Source organism: Rattus rattus, chromosome 5 (genome assembly GCF_011064425.1).
Source record: "Rattus rattus isolate New Zealand chromosome 5, Rrattus_CSIRO_v1, whole genome shotgun sequence".
Taxonomy (NCBI): Eukaryota; Metazoa; Chordata; class Mammalia; order Rodentia; family Muridae; genus Rattus; species Rattus rattus.
The window spans coordinates 89,462,544-89,481,196 of record NC_046158.1 but is presented as its reverse complement, the minus strand read 5'-3'; the positions used below and the strand labels follow the sequence as shown (position 1 = coordinate 89,481,196).

General features: G+C 35.5%; 1 protein-coding gene across 1 annotated transcript in view; it reads left to right on the top strand.

Moving 5' to 3' along the window:
- Positions 1-18,653, top strand: part of LOC116900944 — a 176,742-nt gene that overhangs the window by 9,950 nt on the left and 148,139 nt on the right. Inside the window, 2 exon segments of the mRNA XM_032902585.1 lie at positions 147-219; positions 2,960-3,056. Coding sequence (XP_032758476.1) covers positions 147-219; positions 2,960-3,056 — 170 coding nt within the window.

Below are 18,653 nucleotides of genomic sequence, written 5' to 3'. Positions count from 1 at the left end.
AAACTGAAATTTAGACTTTTTGTTGTAAATAAAAAGCCAATCTCTACTGATATCAAATGTGATTATGAAATGTAATTCAGTATGCACACTTTTGTATGTTTTTAAGATGTTCACTCCCCCATTTTGATTGTGGATTTGCTCTGTAGGCACCCCAATGATCCTACTTCTGGATCCAACTTGCCTAAATCAAGTGAGAATGCATGTGATTTTGATTATGAGGTAAAATATTGCATCTTAAACTTGATTTGTTTGTACAGAAATGTATTTCTCTGGTGTTTATGTTTGGAATTCTGTAGTGTCTACTTTTTCTAATTTTATTGATAATAAAGATACTAGCTACTGGATAAAGACATTTTCCCAAGACTGTGACTAGAAACAATTGAACATTTTTTTAATTTAATAAACAACAAAGTTCAAGTAACTCTTTTGAGTGAAATATATTGTTTGAGATAATTGTATTAGAAGCATAATTTCCATAAAAAGTTTTAAAATATAAGCAATGTATTTAAATAAATGCTACTCATCATGATTTATAACACTTGCTCGTGTGATATTATCACAGAATCATAATGAAGAAAATATTCCCACCAGAGCATGCAAAATTATTTATGGAAGATGGATATCTGCTTGTAAAACTATCTCCAGCAAGATGGATATCTCATGTCATTTGTCAGGCTATCCACTTTAGCATTCATGTTCTTGTGCAGTAGCTGAAGGCATCATTTTTGTTATTTGATGTCTCCTTTTAAAGGTAGACCTCAAATCCTTTGTCCTACTGCCAGAGCTGCAGGACCATCTCCAACATTCAGAGTTATATTCTACTACACATCAACTCCCCATCATGTTTGCTCTTTGGAACTTGTAGAAAAAGCTGACCAAGATTCTTGCCATATTTCTCTTTCCTAATGTGAATACCAGATACAGATTTAAATTTATTTCAGCTACATTTAAAAAGGATTTCTTCAAAAACCATCTGGAAGGGTAGTGATAGCTTGATGTTTTCATAATAGATTACTTTCCTCAACCATGAAAAACCGTTTTATAAGGCATAATTAGAAAATGAATTATTTTGCTGTTTATAGGTTGATAGAAATGCTGGATAAACTTTTAAATGAGATCTTAAATTTCTTTCTTACCTAAAATAGTAGTTATAAGAAGCTAATATATAATCACATAAAGTTTCTCTTTTAGAATTTTAAACTTTTATTTGAGGATGCAAACTTTTTACATTGCCAAAATCATCCTTCAGTTCCAGGAGGGAAGTGATCCTCTTTATCTAACATGCAAATCTTTTTAGACATGTTTAAAAATGCATGGGTGCAGCTGTTCTGTCATGTCTAGGAGACAGTAATCTGCAGTAGGTGTCCAGGTCCTCGGGCTCTTTCATTTTTTGTCTCCTATTCTGTGATGTTCTCTGAATCTTGGGACTAGGGGATGAAGCTTTAAATATGTAAGGTAGGATCAAGCACCCAACAGTGACCACTTATTTTTATTTTAACAGTTGTGGCTTTCCAATAGTCTCCATATGCTACAAAGGAAACTTTTCTTGAGAGGGGTGATAGCTATACTCATTGGTGGGTATTAGAAACAGAAATTATAATGGTTGGGGAAAATGGAAGTAGTAGGTTTTCTAGATTGTATGACCTCTAATCAATGATTGTTTGGCTAGATTTGCAGTACCAGGTGTGAGTTGCCTTTTCCTGAATAAGACTCAGAATTAAGCTTGACAGGTATTGGTTACCACTAAGAATCAAGTACTACTATTGAATCATTAAAGATACTTTTCTGGGCTAGTCATTGTTGTGGTTTGTAGGCTCTGCAGCTCGGCAAAACTATTGACTTTTCTATCCTGGCAGTTTGTATAGATTTTGTGAAAGTCATTCTTCAAGAAAATATTCTACACAACTTCATGGTCAACTTCTCCCAGTTGAGTCTTATCTTTAGCAATACAGCCCTGTCTTCAATTTAGTTCTTGGAAGAAACCAAGGACAACCTCAATTTATTTTGGGGGGATTCTATTACTCACTGATCAATAACTCAAAGGGAGTTTTCAAATGCATGGCACTGAATATTTTAATAGAGAGTCTTTGGCTCTTGGAGAAGTAGCATCTCACAAAACAGATTATCTTGATTTAAATTTTATATGTCTATAATTTCCAAAACTCCTTTGGTGACATTTCTCACCAACATAGCTAAATATACCTAAAACAGCATGTTGGATGAGGGTTTTCAAATATTCTAAGTAGTACTGGCCTCTCTTTCCTCTCTCTATATTTTGCTCTCCTCCTGTAGTTAAAAATCCCATGCCCCACTTTTCCCTTTCTAGCCACATGCATCCTCTGACCCCATTCTCTAAAGTACCTCCATGTGGTCTGTCTCTGCTCTCCTATCTTCTGTGGTTTCTATTGTTAGAAGCCATCTACTTGTAACATCTAGAATTACAGTTTTGAAATTGAAGTGACCTTCCTTGTTTATTCAAAAATGTAAGTTCGGGAAATATTTCAGATAGAGGAAAAACATTGTTTGTGAAATCAGTTTTATGTTTGGATTGGAAAATTGTGGACAGGGAAAATTTTAGGTTTATTTTATTGTTTATATTTCATTGGTGGTGCTTAAAGATAAATTATTTTTAAAAAATGGAATGCTCATTCTCAAAATTGAATGTAAGAGTATGGTAATCTAAGGTTAACTTCTTTTACAAAATATGTAAAAGTATGCATATTTGTCTATGTACACGTCTCTTGTAAACATCCATGTTTGTTTTACATGGTGGTGGAAAATAGACTGCATCTAGGCAGCATGTATAAGCTTTGCTACTGAAATAATTGTACTTTCAGGGACACTCTGGTTTTATGTATAGTTTCATTAAAATGGAAAGTTCACATATCTTAAAATGAACAAGAAAACATTAAAATGAACAAGAAAACATTAATTATTTTATTTTTGGTATTGATTTTAGCTGAATATTTCTAAGTGTGCTCTCACTACATGTCCTAGTAACATATGTGGGGCTGGAGATCAAGAAGACAAAAGTGAAGCAAAAGCAACAGTAGGTGGTAAGAACTATATTCCATTAAAATGTTATGAGACAGAATGTTTACTTATACCATGAACACTGACAAAATATAATGGCCCAAAATTTTTCTTTTAATGAATAACAATGAAAAGTGGAAGTGAAATGCCTCCAATCGTACCTCTCATCAATCGATCTTTAAAAATAGGTAAAACAGAAAAGTCACCAAAGAAGTTAAATTATGATTGCCAGTACATAATATTTTAATATGTAAGGACTCTGGGGAAATAAGAAAAAATGAATATAAGAAATAAGTTATGTAAAGGCAAAGAGAACAGGTGAATAAAAAAACAGAATATAATAATAAAGAAGGGGCCCCAGAGCTCCCTGCTCCCAAATCTTTGGGAGAAAAAGCTGAACTGCAGAAGTGCAGAAAATCCTGAGACTGCAGGGCAGGACAGACTGCCACTTCTAACCACCTTTGCCCACATCCCTAGCCCAAGAGGAAACTGCATAATACATCTGGACACAGGAATATAAGAACAATCAATCTGCAGGAGCCCTGCAGTCCAGATCTGCCCCTAGAACTGAACTGAACGGGTCAAACAGCTCCCTGCACCAAAGTACCATGGGGGTGAGAGCTAGATCCTCAGAAGTGGACACTCCTATGAAGCCAGAGGAAACTACTCTGTGCTCATATTCCCAAATCAAGAGGAAAATGCCTAGTGCCATATGTGCCCCCTGTGCACAAGGACCTAGAAGCAGTAGGGGCAGGACCCTTCCAGTTGTTGCCCTCATGGAGAGCTTCTGTTCCCATAACTGGCTGAAAGAAAACAGGAAAATAGGTCTACAGGAGTGCTGACACACAGGCCCACAGGAAGGTAAAACCACCATCAGGAACAGCAAGACAAGCTAACACCAGAGACAACCTGATGGCGAGAAGCAAGCCCAGGAAACCAAGCAACAGAAACCAAGACTACTCGGTATCATCAGAGGCCAGTTCTCCCACCAAAGCAAACACTAGATAAGCAAGACCTAGATTTAAAACCACATTTTATCATGATGATGGAGGACTTTAAGAAGGACACAAATAACTCCCTTAAGGAAATACAGGACAACACAAGTAAACAACTAGAAGCCCTTAAAGAGGAAACACAAAAATCCCTTAAAGAACTACTGGGAAAAACAACAAACAGGAGAAGGAAATGAACAAAACCATCCAGGAGATAAAAACAGAAATAGAAATAATAAAGAAAGCACAAAGGGGGACAACCCTGGATATAGAAAACCAAAGGAAGAGACAAGGAGCCATAGATACAAGCATCACCAACAGAATACAAGAGATAGAGGAGAGAATCTCAGGAGTAGAAGATACCATAGAAAGCATCGACACAACTGTCAAAGATAATGTAAAATGGAAAAAGCTCCTAGTTTGAAACATACAGGAAATCCAGGACACAATGAGGAGATCAAACCTAAGGATAGTAAGTATAGAAGAGAATGAAGACTCCCAACTTGAAGAGCCAGTAAATATCTTCAACAAAATCATAGAAGAAAACTTCCCTAACCTAAAGAAAGAGATGCCGATAAACATATAAGAAGCCTACAGAAATCCAAATAAATTGGACCAGAAAAGAAATTCCTCCTATCACATAATAGTCAAAACACTAAATGCACAAAAAAGAAAGAATATTAAAAGCAGTAAGGGAAAAAAGTCAAGTAACATATAAAGGCAGACCTATCAGAATTATACCAGACTTCTCTCCAGAGACTATGAAAGTCAGCCGATCCTGGACAGATGTCATACAGACCTTAAGAGAACACAAATACCAGCACAGGTTACTATATCCAGGAAAACTATTAATTAAAATTGAGGGAGAAATCTAGATATTCCACGAAAAAAAACAAATTTACATGATATCTTTCTACAAATCCAGCCCTACAAAGGATAATAAATGGCAATGCCCAACACAAGGAGGGAAACTACACCCTAGAAAAAGCAAGAAAGTAATCCCCTTGTAACAAAACCAAAAGAAGAGAAGCACACAAACATAATCCCACCTCTAAAAATGAAAATAACAGGAAGAAACAATCACTATTCCTTAATATCTCTCAATATCAATGAACTGAATTCCCCAATAAAAAGACCCAGATTAACAGACTGGATACATAAAGAGGACCCAGTATTTTGCTGCCTACAGGAAAAACACCTCTGAGTCCAGGACAGACACTACCTCAGAGTAAAAGACTGGAAAACCATTTTCAAATCAAATGGTCTGAAGAACCAAGGTAGTGTAGCCATTCTAATATCGAGTAAAATCGACTTTCAACAAAAGTCATCAAAAAAGCTAAGGAAGGATACTTCATATTCATCAAAGGAAAAATCCACCAAGATGAACTCTCAATCAAAAATATCCATGCTCCAAATACAAGGGCACCTACATACATGAAAGGAACCTTACTAAAGCTCAAAGCACACATTACACCTCATACAAAAATAGTAGGAGATTTCAATACCCCACTCTCATCAACAGACTGAACATGGAAACAGAAATTAAACAGAGACATAGACAGACTAAGAGAAGTCATGAAGCAAATGGACTTAACAGATATTTAGAGAACATTCCATCCTAAAACAAAAGGATATACCTTTTTCTCACTACCTCATGGTACCTTCTCCAAAATTGACCATATAATCATTCACAAAACAGGCATCAACAGATACAGAGTTAGAAATAATACCATGCATCCCATCAGACCAACACATACTAAGGCTGGTCTTCAATAACAACAATCAGGAAAGAATGCCCATGTATCTATGTAGCAATGCTCTACTCAATGATAGCTTGATCAAGGAAGAAATAAAGAAATTCAAGACTTCATAGAATTTAATGAAAATGAAGGTGCACTTATGGGACACAAAATTATGCTAAGAAGAAAACTCAGTTCTGAGTGCCTGCAGAAAGAAACAGGAGAGAGCATGCATCAGCAGCTTGACAGCACACCTAAAAGCGCTAGAACAAAAAGAAGCAAATACACCCAGGAGGAGTAGAAGTCAGGAACTAATCAAACTCAGAGCTGAAATCAAATAGAAACAAAAAGGATTACACAAAGAATCAGCAGAACCAAGAACTGGTTCTTTGAGAAAATCAACAAGATAGATAAACCCTTACCCAGACTGACCAAAGGGCATAGAGAGTGTGTCCAATTTAACAAAATCAGAAATGAAAAGTGAGACACAACAACAGAATCAGAGGAAATTCAAAAAAAATCATCAGATTCTAAACAGAAGCATATATTGAACAAAACTTGAAAATATGGAGGAAATGGGCAGTTTTCTAGACAAATACCAGGTACCAAAGTTAAATCAGGAACACATAAACCATTTAAACAACCCCATAACTCTTAAAGAAATAGAAGCAGTCATTAAAAGTCTCCCAACCAAAAAGAGCCCAGGAACAGGTAGGTTTAGTGCAGAATTCTATCAGACCTTCATAGAAGACCTCATACCAATATTGTCCAAAATATTCCACAAAACTGAAACAGTCAGTGCACTACCAAATTCCTTCTATGAAGCCACAAATTCCCTTATGAATATCAACACAAAAATACTCAATAAAATTCTTGCAACCCAAATCCAAGAACACAACAAAACGTTCATCCATCATGATCAAGTAGGCTTCATCACAGATATGCAGGTATGGTTCAATATATGGAAAACCATCAACATAATTCACTATATAAACAAATTCAAAGATAAAAAACACATGATCATTTCATTAGATTCTGAAAAAGATTTTGACGAAATTCAACAACACTTCATGATAAACATTCTGGAAAGAACAGGAATTCGAGTCCCATATCTAAACAGTAAAAGCAATATACAGCAAACCAGTAGCTAACATTAAACTAAATAGAGAGAAACTTGAAGCAATCCCACTAAAATCAGGGACTAGACAAGGCTGCCCACTCTCTGCCTATTTATTCAATATAGTTCTTGAAATCCTAGCCAGAGCAATCAGAAAACAAAAAGAGGTCAAAGGGATGCAAATTGGAAAGGAAGAAGTCGAAATATGACTATTTTCACATGATATGATAATATACTTAAGTGACCCCAAAATTTCCACCAGAGAACTACTAAGCCTGATAAACAACTTCAGCAAAGTGGCTGGGTATAAAATTACACACACACACACACACACACACACACACACACACACACACACACACACACAAAATCAGTAGCCTTCCTCTATACAAAAGATAAATGGGCTGAGAAAGAAATTAGGAAAACAACACCCTTCATAATAGTCCCAAGTAATATAAAAAAACTTCGGTGTGACTTTAAACAAGCAAGTGAAAGATCTGTATGACAAGAACTTCAAATCTCTGAAGAAAGAAATGAAGAAGATCTCAAAAGATGGAAAGACCTTCCATGCTCATGGATTGGCAGGATTAATATAGTAAAAATGGTCATTTTACCAAAAGCAATCTACAGATTCAATGCAATCCCCATCAAAATTCCAATTCAGCTCTTCAGACAGTTAGTCAGAACAATTTGCAAGTTCATCTGGAATAACAAAAAACCAAGGAGAGCTAAAACTATCCTCAACAATAAAAGGACTTTTGGGGGAATCACCATCCCTGACCTCAAGCAGTACTACAGAGCATAGTGATCAAAACAAAACAAAAAAACTGTATGGTATTGGTACAGAGACAAGCAAATTGACCAGTGGAATAGAATTGAAGACCCAGAAATGAACTCACATACCTATGGTCACTTGATTTTTGACAAAGGAGGCAAAATCATCCAATGGAAAAAAGACAGCATTTTCAACAAATGGTGCTAGTTCAACTGGATGTAGAAGAATGCAAATCGATCCATTCTTATTGCCCTGTACAATTCTTAAGTCCAAATGGATGAAGGATCTCCATAAAAACCAGATACACTCCAACTAATAGAATAAAAAGTGTGGAAGAGTCTCACACATTGGCACTGGAGAAAATTTCCTGAACAGAACACCAGTGGCTTATTCTCTAAGATGAATAATCAACAAATGTGATCTCATAAAGATAAATGGGGTACAGAGCTAAACAAAGAATTCACAGCTGAGGAATATCGAATGTCTGAGAAGCACCTAATATACTGTTCAATATCCTTCATCAACAGGGAAATGCAAATCAAAACATCCCTGAGATTCCACCTCACAACAGTCAGAATGGCTAAGATCAAAACTCAGGGGACAGCAGATGCTGATGAGGATAGGGAGAAAGAGGAACACTCCTCCATTGTTGCTGGTACAACCTCTCTGGAAATCAGTCTGGAGGTTCCTCAGAAAGTTGCACACTGCACTACCTGAGGACACACTATACCTCTCTTGGGTATATACCCAAAAGGTGCTCCAACATGCAACTAAGACACATGCTCCACTATGTTCACAGAAGCCTTATTCATAGTAGGCAGAAGCTGGAAAGAAACCAGATGTCCTTCAACAGAGGAATGAATACAGAAAATATGATACATCTACACAATGGAGTATTACTTAAACCAAAAGCAATGACTTCATGAAATTCATAGGCAAATGGATGGAACTAGAAAATATCATCCTGAGTGAGGAAACCCAATCACAGAAAAACACACATGGTATGTACTCTATGTACTCATTGATAAGTGGATATTATCCCTAAAGATCAAATTACCCAAGATGCAATGCACAGACCACATGAAACTCAAGAAGAATGACCCAAATGTGGATGCTTCACTCCTTCTTTAAAATTGGAACAAAAATATCCATAGGAGGTGATAGGGAACCAAAGTTGAGAGAAGAGACTGAAGGAATGGCCATTCAGAGCTTTGCCCCATATGTGGCGATACACACACACACACACACACACACACACACACACACACACACACACACACATACAGCCACCAAAACTAGATAAGATGGATGAAGCTAAGAAGTACATGCTGAGAGGAACCGGATATAGATCTCTCCTGAGAGACACAGCCAGAACATCTCAAATACAGAGGCCAATGCCAGCAGCAAACCACTGAATTGAGAACAGGACTCCAGTTGGAGGAGTTAGAGAAAGGACTCAAACAGCTGAAGGGGCTTGCAGCCCCATAAGAACAACGATGCCAACCAACCAGAGCTTCCAGGGCTAAATCACTTCCCAAAGTCTATACATGGACTGACCCTGGGCTCCAACAGCATTAGTAGGAATGAATAACCTTATTAGGGCACCAGTGGAAGGGGAATCCTTTGTTCCTGCCAAGGTTGGACTCCAAGTGTAGGGCATTATTTAGGGAGGGTGGTAATTGGGGTGGGTGGGGAGGGTAACACCCATAAAGAGGGCGAGGGGATGGGTTAGGGAATTGATGGACAGGAAACAGAGAAAGGGAATAACATTTGAAATGTAAATAAGAAATACCTAATTTAATAAAATTGAAAGAAAAAAGAAGGGAATAATAAATAATAAGTAAAATAAATAAATTATGCAAGGCAAATAAAGAAAAATGGATAAAGATTTTATTGTACAGAGTAGAAAGCAATGATGCAAGTAGACAAGAATATAAAAAAAGATAGATCATTGTCTTCATGCCTCAAATGAGAGGTAGGAAAAAAATCCTCGAATCTTCCTTACAGTCTCCTTGTTGCCAAGAAAACAATCCATTACTGACAAACTCCATGTCCTCAATTATACATTGTCGTAGTCAGTGTCAGGTAAGCTGCCGTTACAGGAAGATATAGAATAAAACACAAGGTTTGGTCAAGAGCAAATAATAGTATTAGGTGTAGAAAGTTTAGGAAGTCATAGCCAGACATGATAGGGAGAACTACAGGGCAGAATCCAAACATAAGCTGAAGCAGGGAGATGTTGAAGAAGACATCATAGAAACCAGTATTTATTAAAATTTAGGAATTTGTAGTCAATGTTAAAAACAGATTATATTGTTCAGTTTGCCAAAAAAAACCTCTGCATTTGCATATTTTTCTAGGCAATGGCAATCAGCTACGTTCTGAGTATCCACATTATACTATTTTTTAACTAATTTTAAGTAAACATAGAAGGGGGACTTTTATGTTATAGTGACGATGGAAGAGTCTCAAGAGAAAGAATGTATTTGCCTTTACTTTTGAGCATAAAATAGCAATCATGGAAGGAGGAAAGAGAGGAAGAAACAGAAATAGAAATATAGGACATTAGTGGTAATTCATGGTAGGAATAAACAAGTAAATAGAATATGCAATACTGGAAATTTGAATTCAGACTGGTATCCACTGTCTGCAATGAAAGTTAATTTCCAAATGGGACTATTGCCTGTGTGCAATTGCTTTATAACTCACATGATACAATCATACAGCTTTAGGAATTAAATATATGTTCAACTCATTTACTTTGTAGCAAAATTGTGCCATAGAGTAAATATTTTGTAGTATTTGTTTTATATGTAGCTGGTAAGGGCTTTTTAATTCTTCAATGAAAAGTCATTTAAAAACTTTGGCAATCATGCTCAAAAGTTAAAATTGCGTTAAATTGCAATTTAGGTTCATATACCTCCTAAAACTGCCCACTAAAATTTTAAGTAATATGAGTCAAAATAAAGTCATAATAATAATAATCTGCATCCGTGTTCATACTGTTCATAGACTATCTCTATGAACAGTTATCCTACACATGACTATATAAGTTGAAAAGTCCACAGCAGTTTTTTGGATAGTGATTTATGTTTGTCTGAAAAGTTCTTCTAGATCTGAGTCACCTGAATTATATAAAAAGTGATGCTCAATTCTTGTAGTCTTCTCACTTCAATTATGACAAATTTTTTTGTTAAAGTTAAATGCTGATTTTTATAATCCATATTGATAGTTATAATATACCTATGTTTATGTATTATTCATTTTATTTTAAATTGTGTATTATATATTGTATATACTCTATATTTTATATCTCATATATAGTATATTACATATTAACTATTATACATTACATATCATGTAATATATTATATAATATATATTACTATTGGATTTAATAATTGATATATTATCTTGGGGTCTTACTTTTGAACCTTACAATTATCTTATGATTTTCTATCGATGCCAGCTTTACTTCCTAACTGAACCAAAATAGAACAATCAATAAAAAAATCTAGCAAACTCAAATTTTAAATTACCATTCCCAAAGTTACTCATAAGAATTTTGTCCCACACAAATTCTGCTTGAATTTATGGTCAATGTTGTCATGAAATATGATTGATAATTTATCTTTTTGATATTTTAGACTCATCTATAAAACATCACACATCAAAGGTAATAGTATACACATTTATATCATATAATTTCAAACTTCATGAAATACAGAAGTTATTAATTATCCTTTCTAATGCTATACAGCATGGCACTGAAAAGGCAGATTCTACCGCATATGATGAATCAGAATCAAATCAGGAGGAATCAACTCTGACAGGTGAATCATACAATGTTGGTGTCAATGGTTCAACATAATTTGAAATATTCACACTATTTTCTTTTCTTTTGCTCCTCCCCCAATTCTCAATTGATTACTTTTCTATCAATGTAAGGATTTTGGCTAGTTTGATGTGTAGTTCTTGTGTGTAACCTGCCCTCTGGTAATACTAAACTAATATCAATTCTTCTGATAAATTAACATATTTCTAGACAAGTTCTAATATCATTAAAGTCCTTTTATACTTTCAATGATGACAATGTCATACTCATAATTTTTAACCTACACCTGCCTAAATGTATCAATAATTCTCAAGTCTGGTAGGTGTTCAGTAAAAACAACCATAAATATTTACACTATGCTAGTCTTAGAACAATACATTTGACTAAGTACTAATGATTTAGGTATGAAATCAAGAGAATGGTCAGTCTACACGTGTGATGGGAAATAGTACAGCTAGTGTGGGAATGAGAAGGAAAGACATTGAGTAGATATGTATTTATAAAAAGAATTATGACTAAAAAAGAAATTGGGTTAAACAAAAAAAGGTCTTTTATTTATGTAAGATAAAGATTAACCTAAAAAAATAAAAAATTAAAAAAGATTAATCTAGAAAGACTTCTCATATTACAGTCAGCCTTGAATGATTACACTCCTGATAGTGGATGCAAGCTTTACACATGATAAACAGTAGCCAATAAATAATTCAATTACTAGCTCTTTTTGTAAAGGGAATATCAGCAGTTAGGTTAGTTTAACTTTATCCATTATACCTAATGATATTAGTATTTAATGTGAAACTGTTCCTTAGTGTCATGTTTGAAATTTTTTCTAAAGGTTTGTTCTTACATATGGCTAAATTTAAATGAGATGTGTGGATGTATTTAGCATGGTGCCATCTTACTGCCTCTGTAAGTCAAGTACTCAATAATTAGCCCACTAGAAGTAGCTCAGGGAATACAAATATCTAACTCAATACTACACTTAATTCAAACAATTGTTTGAGAAATGAATTATTTTTGATGGTTTTATAAAATATAAGTGGTTAAAAGGAAAATTTATATATACATACATAAAAATAGAATCTTTCATGGCTTAACTAAATAATAACTATTTGCCAACAGAATCAGACTTATTTACCACTGAATCACTAGAAGAGAATGTCTCCGATGACAGTGAAAATATTCAGCCATTGGTATGAAGATAGTTTTATTATTTTATTCAATGCTGTTTGATTTTGTTTAATTGCGTGGCCTTGGGCAATAAGGACTTGCGTATTTGTTTCCCTTTTCTAAACTTAGTTGTCAGTACTTGAAACAATTTAACCAATTACAAAACTTAGCATGTTATTAAAATTTATGCCAGTCTAAAGGTAAAATTCCATTTTTAGACTGTGACAAAATTCGTTCCAAATATTGTCTCTGCTATTTTCAGTGTATCCTTCCAGTACAATGAATATGTAAGATCAAATTTTAGCTTATGGTCTAAACATCTGCAGGTATGAGCTACTGTATTTGATACATGATAAAGGACAATGTTTCACATTCAAGTATGTAGTTAATTATTATCAATATTAATGCTAATTTTTGTTTTTTTAATCTATAGTGTCTTCAGACTCTGTTGAGGGAAGGAATAGAGTTACATAATTAATCCTAGTGCGTTTTTAGCAAAGTTCTTTCTTCCTTTAGAGGCCCTTTGGTGTTTGAGTGCCTCCCAACAGCTGTGATTAATTATCTTTACGATCATTATAACTATATTTGTAATCTCCTTTTGAGATGAATGTTTGACTTCTCTGAATGGGGTTTCTTTGAGAAGATTGACTGTGCAATGTAGAACTAGAAAGAATGTCACAAGTTTCAGCCTAGAGATTGTCACCAGAAACAACTGAGGAAAGGAAAGGAAGCAAACAAGCTGAGCAGCATTCCTCCTCCTCCTCCTCCTCCTCCCCCTCCTCCTCTTCCCCCTCCTCCTCCTTCTCCTCCCCCTCCTCCTCCTCCTCACCTGCCTCCTCCTCGTCTGCCTCCTCCTCTTTTCTGTTTGTTTTGAGAAAGGTTTTCTCTCTGTATCGCTGGGTATCTTGGAACTCCTTCTATATACCAGGCTGTTGTCAAACTTAAAGATCCATCTACCTCTTCATCCTGAGTGCTACGATTAAAAACATGCATCCCCAAGAGAAGCACATGCATTATTTCTGCCATTGAATGTCATAAAGATGGTAAATGCTGTATTGTATAAGTAAAATTAAATGTTGCCAAACACGAAATACAAAATTCCTTCTGGGAAATCTTATTTAGAACAGCTATGTTCATGTATATACACATTTCCTTTGGCCTACAGGACCAAGTTATGTAGTCAGCGCCATTGTAGTAGTAATGAGTAGATTCATGTGTTTTCCCCCTTGAACATGAAATTTCCATAAAATTCCAGTTTAATTGCTTTTAAAATAAGAAAGTTAGCTATCTCCTTCTGAAAGAGCTGATGAGCAGGAAACTCATATTGATGCAAGTGCCTTTGATCTTCTTCCACAGAGAGGTGAGGGTATTTTATCTAGGAAATTTCATGAAAGAAGACAAAATAATGCAGCAAGAAAAATTCAAGGTATGAATAAAGGACTATTATAAAAAAATCACTCCTGTGAAGGGATAGATATTTAAAACAAGGGTGAAATCTTCAACATGTGTTTGGGTTGAAGATTTAAACACTTAGATGTTTACATAATACCGCTGAATTGAAATGAGGGGAGTGGTCATAAAATTCTGTAAAATAATAAAAGTGGAAAGAGAAGCTTACATGCTGAAATAATACTTTGAATAGTAGAAGCTTAACAAGAAATAAAAGTAAAGTTTATTATAAAATCTTGTCAAACATGATCAGAAGACTTTGTGTGGCTTTATACATCTTCACTGAGAAAAAAGACTAGATCACAGCTTCTGCATGGGTTGTTGGACCCATGAAATGTTAATATAATTAGGTAAAGTATAGCCTGTTAGTGCTCTTAATAATTTCAAGCTTCAAGGAAATAGAAATATGCAGCATTGCTTGTAAGCAGATGGTGAAAGCAATTAAGGAAAATAACAGTTTTTATCAGTTTTATTAATTAATTAATTTTTTAATACAATCCAGACTTTATCTCCTTCCAGGTCCACACTCTGACTATTCCACATCCCATACCTCCTCCCCCCACCCCCATCCCTGTCTCTAAGAAGATGTCCCTACCCCAACGCCACCAGACCTCCCCACTCCCTGGGTCTTCCAGTCTGTTGGAGGGTTAGGTGCATCTTCTCTGACTTACTCCAGACCCGGCAATACTCTGCTGTATACATGTTGCGGACTTCATATCAGCTAGCAGAGGGTTGCTGGTTGGTGGCTCAGTGTCTGAGAGATCTGACTGCTGGTCTACTTGTAGGGTTGCCCTCTTCCTCAGCTTCTTCCAGCTTTTCCCCAATTCAACTACAGGGGTCAACAGTTTCTGTCCATTGGTTGGATGTAAATATCCACGTCTAACTCTTTCAGCTGTGTGTTGGGTCTTTCAGAAAGCAGTTAGGCCCCTTTTTGTGAGCACTCCATAGCCTCAGTTATAGTGTCTTGAGTGAGTAGATACTGAACAATGTGGTTGTTTAGTGAATGTGCTTTGAAAAAGAATATAATGAACCAAAACAATATGCTATCAGAAATAAAACACATTTGAGCTCATTCTTTGAATAACTAAATGTGAATTATAATAAATATAGCATGGATTTCATACTCTCCAAGTTCCTGATATATTAAAGTGAATAATCAGTTTATGGGTTTTGTTTGTTTGTTTGTTGGTTTGTTTGTTTTTAGATATATTTCTTTACTTACATTTCAAATGGTATTCCCTTTCATGGTTTCCTGTCCATAAACCCCCATCCCCCCCCCCTCCCCAATACAGATGTTCCCCCCATCCACCCCCTTACCCCCCCATAACATTCCCCTGCACTGGGGGTCCAGTCTTAGCAGGACCAAGGGCTTCTCCTTCCACTGGTGCCCCAGCAAGGCTATTCTATGCAACAAATGCAGTTGGAGTCCTGGGTCAGTTCATGTATAATCTTTCAGTAATAGTTGCATTTCACCACTGAAAGATGATCTCACTTTAGTTTATGTGTGCTGCATAGATTCACACTAGTGGATCAAGATAATGTAAGATGTCTAAACTGAAGAACATAGCCATGATAATGCTTTGTATATGCAAAAGTTCACTGATGTATGAATCTTTAAGGACATATTCTGACTATTCATTTATCCATGGTTACAGACAAAGGAAGCTACAATACAGGATTCAGTCAAGAGAAAGGTGAGAGATCTAATTATATAAAGCCATTTAGTGAGATGTATATCAAAAAAGGACAGAGTAACACTAAACAGACTGAGCAGGTTTTTATTTATATATTTAGCAATCTGTATGCACACATAAGTGTGTGTAACAATTAAAGAGGTAGTGTTATGTTGAAAGAGCAAAGTGATAGTACAAAGGAGAGGCTTGTGGGAAAAAAATGGAAGGGGAGGAAAATGTAGTAATATTTTAATTAAAAATTAAACCTAAAAGTACCAAAAACGGGACAGAAGGCTGGGGAGTTGATTCTTTGGGAAGGAAAAAGGGTTTGCTGTGAAAGCATGAGGACTTATGCTCAAATAACTAGAGTCACATAAAAAGTTGGGCATTCCTTGCGTGCTTCTATAACCAAGCACTTTGGGGAAAGCTTCAGCGGATCACTGAGACATTCTGAGTACTTATCTTGCTCCAAAACTCAGTGGAAGGTCTTAAGTTCTGGAAATAACACAGATACGGACAGTCAAGATGTCATGGTGTCCTCTTTTGGTCTCTTTGTGCATGTACATTTTATGCAACTGTATTGATACATATGCAGATACCCTACATAGACAGTGCAATTCTAATACACCTAACAAAGACTGAAATAAAATGTAACAAGGGGGAGAGAAATTATTACCCTGCCTCTAAAATTGCCCATATAATATTTATTAAAGCACACAATATATTAAATGGCTGTAGGATTTTCTTTTCTTGGCATAGGAAGTTTGAAGAAAACCTTAACAATGGTGATTAATGGTAGATGTATGTGTGGCATGTGAATATTTTCACAGTTGAGGCACGTTAGGAAAGTGACAAGAGAAGGAGAAATGTGAAAAGCTACATGGAGAACAGAAAGAAAGTGAAGGAAATAAGTAGGTGTTTAAAATTCTAAATTTTAGCTCAGCCATAGTTTCTTTAATATCTGCACCCTAAAATGCCTGGTTGTGAATCACCATATTTGTTAGAATTTCTAGACTTGACTTGGAAAGACAGCGGCAGAGCTACCTGCCCATGTCCTTACCTTTATGAGGTAAACATTTCTGAGAGAGCAGGGTTTTACTTTGATTCCATTTATAGAGTAGTTTCTTGTGCAGAGAAGATAGAACGTACCCACAAGATCAAGTTGGACTACACTCGTGATTATCTGCAGTTTATTTGCACTCTACTTTATATTCTAACTTAGTTACAGCTCTGGGTCTGTCACATATGGGTTCTGTAGCAGGAAATCATAAAATGCAGAATTAAAAACTATGTTTCCACTATTTTCTTAATCTGTCAAATTTGAATTCCTATAAAACATATTATCTTTGAGACTAAATATTCAAGGTGATAAATATAAATTCAAATGTTCAGCTGTTTTACTACCTTATTTTTCATTTTTATTGCTTTCTTCATAATTGTGACTTTTATATCTAGTTATTCATTGACGCACATAAATTTGCTTTGTGTTTGAATTCAAGTCCTCAAATATGTCTTTATATGTCCTATGAGAGAATTAACAACTGATGGGCCTGGTGCGTACTAGAAACAGAGTACCCTGGACATTCAAAATGAGTTACCTCAACATAGGACACTATTGGAAAGAAAGCTTCAGCGTAAGAAAAGTAACAGTGCTGAGTTCAGAGCTCAATCAGCGAAGTGGTTGTTATGGAAACAGAGGGATATGAGATATGAAATTAAACACAGATCCTATGTAAAAACCTGAGTGTCATGGGTGAGTGTATATAGAATTCCTGAAGACACTTGGCAAACATTCATCACCCCACACAAGGTCACAGGTCACACACAGGCAGAGAGAGACACAAAGAGAGAAACAGAGACACATAGAGAGAAGCAGAGACACAGAGAGAAATGATTTAATTACATTCATTTTAAATAACAGTTAACATCAGAATGGCAGAGCCCAGTTCTAATAAAAATGAAGTGCTTTAGTACTTAATTACAAGTGTTTTACATTTTTTCATATTTCATGTTTACATGCTGTATTCATAATAACATTCACTGACTTCTAATCCATGCCAGATATTTTCTATTTTGTTGTTGGAATAATCTCTCACCATATGTACCTATGGTATTCACATTCATAGCATGCCTATTGTCAAGGTGCTTAATCTCAATCTCAAATGGGCAGGTCATGTACAACACCAGTGTCCAAAAGTTTCAATTTTTGTGTGCATAAAACATAAATATATGTTCAGCATACACACTCACACACACACACACATACACATACCCACATATGTATACATATACATATACATATACATATACATATACATATACATATACATATGTGGGTGTGTGTATGCGTGTGTGTGTGTGTGTGTTTAATGTTTACTATATGTGAATATGGTTATAGTAGTGCTTTGTTACCCATATGTAGGTCACAAGATAACCTCAGTTTTAGTTCTTTGCCTTCTAGCTTCTAGCAGGGTCTCTTATTCACTGCTACATATGCCCATGATCCTCCAGGGAGGCTCCTGCTTTTAATCTCCATTTCACAATAGATGTCCCATTATTACAGATACACACTGTCAAACTAGGCTTCACATTGATTCTGGAGATAAATTTATATGTGCAATTTTCCTTATATAGGCTCTCTATTCTCTTTCTCTGCAATTTTCTTTGGGTCCTACCAGCAAATGTTCTCTTCAAATATTTCTACATTTTCAAATACACCTATTATAGATATATACTATATATTGTATATGACATACTATATACTACAATGTACTATGTACTTTGGACCTTTCTTGCTACAACCTTTTAATTACTGTGAACTTTGCTCCAGTATGTCTCCCTAAGTTAACTTTCAAGGAGACATATTAACC